The sequence below is a fragment of the Mixophyes fleayi genome, chromosome 12, assembly GCF_038048845.1.
Source record: "Mixophyes fleayi isolate aMixFle1 chromosome 12, aMixFle1.hap1, whole genome shotgun sequence".
Taxonomy (NCBI): Eukaryota; Metazoa; Chordata; class Amphibia; order Anura; family Limnodynastidae; genus Mixophyes; species Mixophyes fleayi.
The window spans coordinates 3,857,440-3,868,006 of record NC_134413.1 but is presented as its reverse complement, the minus strand read 5'-3'; the positions used below and the strand labels follow the sequence as shown (position 1 = coordinate 3,868,006).

The 10,567-nt window shown below is 39.9% G+C and overlaps 1 protein-coding gene across 1 annotated transcript in view; it reads right to left on the bottom strand.

The window, feature by feature from the left end:
- Positions 1-574: 574 nt before the first annotated feature.
- The window catches only part of KCNK13 (potassium two pore domain channel subfamily K member 13), a 48,088-nt gene continuing 38,095 nt past the window's right edge, over positions 575-10,567 (bottom strand). Inside the window, exon 2 of the mRNA XM_075193211.1 lies at positions 575-1,663. Within this exon, the coding sequence (XP_075049312.1) occupies positions 771-1,663 (893 nt within the window). The 3' untranslated portion in view covers positions 575-770. The remainder of the gene's footprint in view (positions 1,664-10,567) is intronic.

Below are 10,567 nucleotides of genomic sequence, written 5' to 3'. Positions count from 1 at the left end.
GCAGTTTAGTAAATCTAGCCCAAAGTGTAAATGGCAGGTAACGTGATGATATCTGAATTAGGAGACCTCACTTTGGGGTGGATGTCCTTGAGGCTGTCGGGGGCATACCCATCTAGCAGCAGAGTGTACTGCAAGACCACCCCGCAACTAAAGGGGCTTTAACCTTCAGATAACCCAAATTAATTATTTTATACATTCCCTCCTGCAACTTTTGGGAAAGAAATTGTTTTGTTTTGTTTTTTGCTTACTTCTGTGTTTTTCATTAAAGCTTTTATAACATCTAGGCAGAGTTGTTTGTTTTTACTGCCCTTGGATACAAAGCAACACTGCTTTGTGGATACACTTTTAGCCACCATCAGATCAATGCAAAGGTAAAAGTGAAGGATAAACTATATTATCTCATTAGCAAACCGAATAAATATATATATATATATACATATACATATATACATATACATATATATACATATACACACATATACATATACACATACATATACACACACACACACACATATACACACACCGGTGTGTGTGTGTGTATATATATATATATATATATATATATATATATATATATATATATATATATATATTTTCTCTTAAATGTTGGTTTGTTGATCTGAGTGCAATCTAACAAAAATTCATCACATTCAGAAACAACATGGACACAATGTATCACACGCACCCGCAACAAATGAATGACGGAACATTCTTAGATGATGGCAAAAAAAAATACCCAAAATGTTCATTCTCTCCACCTAGAACATTCACCTGTCCACACTAGTCTCTGCAAGTCTGTTATTCATAATCGCTAATGCCCCCACACCGCCTGAGAAGCCATTGTGCCTGGAACTGGTGCCAATTTGCCTCGGGCAACCGTTGGCCGTTTCCGAGAGCTGCTTCTGCATGATGGCCAATGAAACCTTGTTAGAGGCCAAGAAGTCTTTCATAGAGATCATCTCTCCGGACATCCTCCTCCCGTCCGTCTCGCTCTCATAAACCCCGTCGGTTTCAATAGAGATGTTTCGTCTAGTTCGAACATTTCCCGGCATAACCACATTCCTCTTGGGCCGAAATATTTTTCTTTGGCATCTGTAACATCTAGGGCAGTCTAATTTCTTTAATATCCAGTTCACGCATTGTTTAATGACTATAGAAATGACATTGAATAAAGAATAAATACAACATACCCCCATAAATATAAAGATAAAATTTCCGCATCTGTAAAGTCCTTGGTTTTCATATTTGGCTTTTTGACTACTGACCATATCTCCAAAACCTATCGTGCTGAAGGCAACGAAGCAGAAGTATAGGGAATCAAAATATCCCCATCCTTCGATGGGCGAGTACATGGCCGAGGCACAGCAAGATATAATTATGGACGCCACACACAAGATGAACATCACGTGATATACAGACGGCTTCCAGCCGGCTAGACTGTCCGCTTCCGAGTTACCAGACCCACGACGCGTTTCAGGGGGCAGGCCGTCTTTCCTCCTTAGCTGTCTCTCATGGCAGGATTTCATAATGTAAGCAATAACGGTAATCAGGCGTTCCAGGAACAGATTAAAAAACAATATGGTGGCTGCACATCCAATAAGACCGTAGAAAATTAGGAAAATCTTTCCGGCGATGGTGGCGGGAGTCGTCATTCCAAACCCTGCAAGACAAACACAAGACGTCACTCAATAATAATCCCGGTAATAATACAACACACAGAATTATTTCATTTGTTAACGTAAGATAAAAAGAACTTGCTAAAACTCCGAACAGGCGCCGATGACCTTCAAACAATAATCGTGTCAATATTTTATTCAGATACGTTCCTCCCCAATCAAAATGTCTAATCAATTCATTTGTAACTATTAATTAGAGAGTCATTCAGCGTCTGCTAATTATACCTCCGTGATGGTTTTATAATCGGACTCTGAACGTTAGGACAGTTGGAAAATAAGAGCTGTTAAATGTCATTTTCTGCAACATTTAAAAAAGTCACAACATACAATGAGGAAACAAGCTGCTAATAGCAGAATTTCACTTCCCCTTCTGAATGGCTGTGAAAACACAAATCAGTTTCAGTCTGACATAATGTACATGGCTTTCCTGATCCCATATACAGCATTATCCACACCAGAAAGAGATAATATGTGACACATGTTCAGGGCTCGATTTACAACACAGAAGCCTGTAGACAGACTCATTTAGAGGTGGAAGTATGGCTTTATTTTGGATAAGATAGGGGTGGACAGACGTAAGCCGAGTTCCGTAACGGTTTGGTCATGAAAGTGCGACACAATAAGAGTTCGCACCTCTTGCTGGTGATGAAGGCTGGTTTAATGGTTACAATTTACACAATAATGTTGGTGATTATCAGCAGGGCTAGCTAGCCGCTTCTGATTGGATGATTGCGTATTGTCCCTTTCAGTTGATGGTACTTCAATGATTAGCATCACAGCTACATTGTATCAAGTCACATTGCTCCCATTACTTAATTGACATATCCATATGGGCAGCACGCTGGCTCAGTGGTTAACATTTCTGCCTCACAGCAATGGGGTCATGAGTTCGATTCCCAACCATGACCTTATCTGTGTGGAGTTTGTATGTTCTCCCCGTGTTTGCATGGGTTTCCTCCAGGTGCTCTGGTTCTCACACTCCTAAAACAGGTTAATTAGCTGCTATTAAAATGTCCTTAGTCTCTTTCGGTGTGTATATATATATGTATATATATATATATATATATATATATATATATATATATATATATATATATATATATATATATATATATATATATATATATATATATATATATATATGTGTGTGTGTGTGTGTTAGGGAATTTAGACTGTAAGCTCCAATGGGGCAGGGACTAATGTTAGTGAGTTATCTGTACAGCGCTGCGGAATTAGTGGCGCTATATAAATAAATGGTGATTATAACTACTGCATTATTAATAACTGTCCAGACAATATTCTCTCGAGCATATAACATTGCATTATTACATTGTGTACAAATGTCGTCGGACATAAGCATACACACTTGTCTGCCTGACGTAGTCTAGCCCAGATCCTGCGGCTATTGAGATATGCATAAATACGCTTTATTTTTGCATGTGTCCCTTTTCTTACATACGTTCAGGATGCAAATATGTCCACTTCTTAATCATCCCCATCTGACACCCCAACATCTGCCCCATCCGCTGCTGCCTTACACAGACCATACTTATGAAGAAGACTAATGACCCTACTGCCAAATTTATCCTGTACTAGGAAAAAATAACGTTACTGATAAATCCTTACAGCCTGCAGGACGTATCCAACTAACCATCAGTTTGTTTTTATTTTCTAATCAAAGGATTTAACAAATGAGAAAGATCACTTGTCAGCCCCATCTGCCCAGAGCCACAGACCGACGTCCTCTAATAATGAGTCCGATCGTTATGTCAATTGTTATTTAACGAGAGGTCATCTATGGGTCAGAGCTCACTGCTCCACATAATCATATTAGATGTATTTCCTTTATATTACCAACAAGACCCTCACCACAGCCCCCAAATATTACAGATAAATGTGGAAAAATTTGTAAGAAAAATAAAAAAGCACAATTAGTTCACTATTAAAACTGAATCTGAAATACTTGGTAAAATCTATATTAAAGTTTTCTGATCATTGCGACCGAACTTCTGCGACGTTCCACCAGTTATTGTTGAGTTTTAACTGGTGGAAGACACATAAAAGGCCAAGTTTATCATTTCACAGCTTTCAATAACCGTTTTACAGGGGGCAGCAGCTAAGTCACTTTTGCTGTTTTCTTAATAAAACCGGATTCAGAGTTGCGGAGGATAAATCAGCTGATTTACTGTGAACATGACCTGCGGAGATTGGCAATCCCACCATTCAGCTGGCGTTAGCCTCATGTGCTACTGCTTAATATAGATCTAATCGTAGCTGGGAAATTCTGACATGACCGTGAGCTCTGAGATTCCCAGAGCTCTGCACTTTACAGTAACTTCAGGGCAAGTTCATCATGGTACACTCACCGATTGGTGGATTAATTCTCCACGTGTGTCCACTCGTGGCCTTTGGCCCCAACAATCGGGTAACCCGGGGTATTTATAGATCAGCTAGTGTACCACATAATACACTGGATACATGGAGAGAAGGGCAGCTGCTGTTTGCCATAAGCTATGAACAGATTTATATTCTGTATTTACTAGTGCAACCCTCACAAGACTTCACCGACTGAATGCAGATTGCCCTGAACCCAAATTACCTTAACTAGTACATTTTATTTCTATAGTGACCATATGTTCCATAGCATCATACAATCAGGGAGAAATTAAATCTTAGTATCTAACAAAACATAAGGGAGATTTCTTGCAAGAGCTTACAAAGATGGATCGATTCTTATTTCTGTATATTACATTTGTGCACATCGAAGAAAAAGAAAATATTATAAGATCCCTTTTTAAAAAAATAAATAAATGCTTGTTAAAAAGGAATGGCGTTTCATTCGTGCTGACTATAATGGAATTTTACTTGTTAATCTTAATCAAATTGATTTGCACAAAATGATTTGCAGAACACAAAGTTGCTCCCTGCAGACCAATAAACAAAATATATGTAATAGTAGATATAACTGAGTTTTCATGCTATTCTGAGATACAATTTGTCTGTGCTATTTAATAAATAGGCAAAATTAGCAAAATATATTTTCTTCATAAAATAGCTTAGGTTTGTACAAAATAATATTGTGTGTTTTACTGGACATATAGAAAAATAACATGTTGACCTATATTGTTGCTGGGGGTTCTTGCCAAACGTCCACCTCAGGACAGTGATTCCAAACCCAGCCCATAGGGATCAACAGTGCCAGTGTTCCAGGTTACAGGTGAGATAATTCTACCACCTGTGGATCTGTTACAATGTATCAGTCAGTAATGACTGCACCTGTGCTCCAGGAAGAATATATGTAAAACATGCAGTGTTAGGGGTACCTGAGGACTGGGCTTAGGAAACACAGCCCCAAGTTATCACAACAATGAGTTGGATGTAAGTTCCAACATTTTAAAAATAATTTGCAGCATAGAAGCTCTTCCAACAAACCCATTAAGTGGCTGCCCAGTGTTGTTTTTATATTAAATGTTATCCAAATCCTTCCAGTGGAAAGCTCAGAACAGGCTCCCAGAGTTAAAGTTCTGCCCAGCGTACACCAATGGGAGGTCTGACCTGGACCCGAAACCTCCTAAAACCTGGCCAGGATCAAACTGGACCACCTTGCATTGGTTTCAACCAAATCAGAACAGGGGTGTCCGAATGCATAACCGGACAGACAAACAAACCAAAACCATCCAGTGGAAGGCCCAGAACAGGCTCCCCACGTCACAATTTTGGCCAGTGTACACTAATGGGAGGTCTGAATGGAACCTCAACCCCCTCGTATGTCTTCTGGGATCCAATGTTACCAGTCTGTGCAGTTTTCGTCCAAATCCATCCAGTAGAAGGCTCAGAACAGGCTGCCCGAGTCAAAGTTCTGCCCAGCGTACACCAACGGGAGGTCTGACAGGGACCCTAACCCCCTTAAAACCTGTCCAGGATCCAACTGGACCACCTCACATTGGTTTCATCACAATCGGTGCAGGGGTGTCCGAATGCAAATAAACCAAATCCATCCAGTGCAGGGCCCAGAACAGACTCCCCAGGTCAAAGTTATGGCCAGCGTACACTAACGGGAGGTCCGGCTGAGACCTACACCCCCTAATATGTCTTCTGGGATCTAATGTTAAAAGTCTTTTGAAATTTTCGCCCAAATCCATCCAGTGAAAAGCTCAGAACAGACTCTGTGGGTCAAATTGCCAGTGTACACCAACGGAAGGTCCGACTGGGTCCCTAAACCCCTTAATATCTGCCCGGGATCCAAATGGACCATCTCGCATTTGTTTCATCCATTTCATGCAGAGGTGTGGAAGACGTTCGCCTACAAGCAAACAGACAGATAAACTTCTTCATAATATAATTATATATATATATATATATATATATATATATATATATATATATATATATAAAAAATTTTTGGCACTGATAGGCATTTCCTTTGGGAATTTAAAATTATTTATATATGGCCCTTTTTGGCTGGTTTTCATGGGCAGTTGGACTAGTCAGTGAAAGCAATGCCAGGCAACGTATCGGGGGTGACTCTAACCATTTGTATCTACATAGACTCTCTAGAAACTTATACCTGCTTAATTAAGCTTACTATTTTTTTTTAAATTCATTATCATCTTAAATTATTTTTATGGCGCCACAGAATCCACAGACAAATATTTTAACAGATTAGACAAATATATTGTTTGCAGAGTGAATAACGAACTTATTTAAAGAAGTAAATTGCAACACCGATCCAATTCCCACTTAATGAGGTGGATTTAATTTAAATGACATACACTTCAACTATGCAAAACTCTCCCCAGATAATTTACTAACCACGACTCTAACATTTATACATTGAGGGCCCCTTATAGACCCCATTAAATACTGTACTCTTATTCCCAAAAGACACATCCAGGCTCCAGGACGCCACAGATGAGCAGCTACCGCTGGCGTAATTAGGAGCAGGACGCATTTCACTTTCTGCCTGTTGAGCTGAAGGCTGCTGGATTAAAGCACAAAATTTTCCTGACATAATTAAGCATCGCCCTGGTCCCCAGTGACTCCAGCACATTAAGACACGCGCATAGAGCCCACGGACATCTTGCCTTTTATACGATGCCGCCGGGAGCCAGGAAGATGCCAACAGCTGTTTATACGGGGTATTCCTACAGGACTACTGACAGATGTAGCCTCTAGTAAACATATTGTCAGCAGAGAACGTCAGACAGTTTTGTTCCGTGTCACTCAGAGGCTGTGGCTGCAATTAAATCATAATACAAATCACTGGCAAGAAAATGGTTTATATCATGGCAAGGCATGGATGTATAGATACAGCAGCAAGAAAAAGTATGTGAACCCTTTTGTAATTACCTGGATGTCTGCATAAAATTGGTCATTAAATGTGATCTGTTCTCCATCACAAGAATAGCTTAAACTAATAACACACAAATTACTTTCCTTGTCCATATTGGATACATCGTTTTAACATTGAAAGTATGGGTTGGAAAAAGTATGTGAATCCCGTAAGCTAATGACTTCTAAAAAGCTAATTGGTGTCAGGAGTTAGATAAACTGGAGTCCAATCAATGAGACAAGATTGGAGGTATTGGTTAGAGTTGAACATCCAAAACCACTCACAAATTTGGAGTTTGCTATTCACAATAAGCATTGCCTGATGTGACTTGTGCCTCCAATCTCAGGAGATTTAAGATTAACAATGGTTGACTTGCTGGAAAGGGTTACAAATGTATCTCTAAAAGCTTTCATATTCCAATGGTCTATAAATGGAGAAAGTTCACCATTGTTGCCTCTCTCTCTAGAAGTGACCGTCCTGGAAAGATGACTGCAAGAGCACAGCGCAGAATGCTGAAAGACGTTAAGAATAGTCCTAGCGTGTTAGCTAAAAACTTACAGCAATCTCTGCAACTTGCTAACGTATCTGTTCACGAGTCTACAATAGGTAAAACGCAGAACAAGAATGGTGTTCATTGGAGGACTCCACGGAAGAAGCCACTGCTGTCCAAAATAAATATAAATATTTATTTATGGGCTAGATTTATTAAGAATCGAGTTTGGTGGCGGTTTGAAACCGCCACCCGTCGCTGGTGGTTCAGTGGTCCAAACCGACGCATTTACTATAGGGCGGCTTGAGGCTTCAATTTAAAATGACTGGTGATGTATGGTGGATTGAAAAAGCTAAACCACCGGCGGTTTGGACAAAACCGCTGGCGGTTAGGATGAAACCGCCATCAAAACCGCCATCCAAAAAACAGGACAGGACAGTTTTAATACCTGCTTCAGAATGGCTGGATAGCTTAAATATGCTGTTTGAACTATTTTGCCATTCAGAACATAGGTTGGCAATCATTATTTATTGATTAAGGGGCAATATTAAATAATAATTTACGAGGGGAAAAAAAAAATCTGTATATTAAGTAAAAAAATATAAAAATAAATAAATTCCCCCATAAGTTATTAAATTAATTTTGTCCCTTTATCAATAAATAATGATTTTCCAAATATTTTAAATGTCAATGGTGCTTTCTTTTATGTTCTGAATGACAAAATAGATCAAACAGCAGCAGTTTGAGCAGAGCACTCTCGCCATTCACAACCACCTCTTTTATTTTGGCCGTCTGGATGGCTGTTTTGTGGCGGTTTTGAAAACCCAGCTTAGTAAATCCGGCTGTTTGTATGTTCATCATTGTTAAAATTGGGATGGTGGTTTGTAAGGTGATGGGTTTGAAAATTGTCATTTCTGGCCATTTTGACGGCGGTTTGGGCTTTAGTAAATCAGGAGGTTTCAAAACCGCCGGAAAAATAGCTGAAAAGCTACCGCCTCTTTAGTAAATCTAGCCCTATGTGTGGAGAAAAATAGGCACAACACACCAACATCAAAAGCTCATCCCAACTGGAGAATGTAAGGCTAGCTGTCCATCATTTGAAGCTCAACAGAAGTTGGCTGAACAGGACAATGACCCAAAACACAGAAGAAAATCAACAACTGAATGGCTTCCAGAGATCAAAATTAGTCTCCTGCAGTGGTCCAGTCAGATTATTGTACTCAACCCGACTGAGATGTGGTTTGCACGACAATCGGGAAAGCGGCTCACATCAGACATCCAAAACTATTACTGATCTGAAACAGTTTTTTTAAGGAGGAATGGTCCACAATTCCGCCTGTCCGTTGTGCAGTTCTGATCTGCAGCTACAGGAAAATTTTGTTTGAGGCTATTGCTGCCAAAGGAGGGTCAACCAGTTATTAAATCCAAGGGTTCTCATATGTTTTGCATCCTGCACTGTGAATTAAGACGTACAATTGTTTGTGTGTTCTTAGGTTAAGCAGGCTGTTCTTGTCTATTCTTGTGAAGATCAGATCACATTGTACAACCAATTTATGCAGAAATCCAGGTAAATCCAAGTATTCACCTACTTTTTCTTGCAACATTACAGACAGAGGTGGTGGTACCGTAACTGGTGTAGCGGAAGGGGTCCTAGAACGTACCCCTGTTGTTCTGCAAGTGGGGGACAAGTAACTTTACTCTATAATTCGGTCTTCCATACCCTGGACCTGCACTATGCAGTAGTATTCTTGCACAGTATGTTAACTCTTTGTCCCTGGCATTGAAGAGGTTAACAAGGAAAGACTTAATGCGTTATGTCTTTATGTCTTGATCTGGTGGCTGCTGATTGATATCACATACCTGGAAGAGAATGTGCATATTGTACAGCAAAGCATTATTTTCCGAGGGGAACACAATTCTGAATATCACAAAGAATGAAAAGAATAGGAACATTATCAAGAAGGATAATTTTCTTCTGATCACTTACAGCGTGGAACAAAGATTAAGGGAAGATCTGATAATAGAGCTGCAATTTGGGCTGAGATGAGCAATCAGGACGATTTCCCTTGATAGCGCTTTAAACATCTGAAAAACGTACTGACACTTAGAGGAAGAGGAATAACTTTAAATGTCCTGAATATATGAATATATAAACTGCACACTTGGACTTTGCCTTAAACAGAGGAGCAGGATATGTGGATTGTCAGGGATACGGGGATATAGTATTGCAGTATTTCTAATCCGAGTACTCAGATGCCTCAGGGAAGCAGAATACAGTCTTAATACACGGCATTTCTCTCTGAAAAAATACTTCCCCTTTCATTATCATCTTACAGAGAAACCAATGGAGGACTAAACCAGAGATAGGAGCGTGTGGCTTTCAGCCAGAAGATTGATCCACAACTCTAAAATTCCAATTCAAGCCTAGACGAGGTGACATAGACATAGACAGTTTTCCATTCCTTGAGGAGTTTGACTGAAGTGCCTTCAAAGAGAGGTGAAATTGCAATCCACCGACCCCTACTCACTTATAACTCCAAACTTTACAGATAACAGACTATACCTGTGTCTGACTAAGGGTGCAGCACTCCCGAGACCAATTATACCCAGACACAAATCCACTTGGGATATAAATCCTTTGCTTAAACATCTTGGCACCCTAAGGCCCCTGGTATTTCTAGCTTCTGCAGCCAGGGGATCGGATTTGTTGCTGTCGGTAACACCTGAGGGATTGTACATTATTCTTAAAAGGTAGAACTAAGATGTTCTCTCTAAATAAATTAGTCATGGGGGTAAATTTATCAAGCTACAGGTCTGAAAAAGGGGCGATGTTGCCTATAGCAGCCAATCAGATTCTAGATATAACTTATTTAGTACATTCTACAAAATGACAGCTGCCTTGTAAAGGTAAACTTCCCTTTACAAGGCAGCACCGGTTTAAATTTAAGCGCCGAAGACGCCGAACTCGCGGGAGTTGAAGAAACCGGAGGTTAATACATTTACCCCCTAGAATCTGATTGGTTGCTATAGGCAACATCTCCACTTTTACAAACCTGCAGCTTGGTA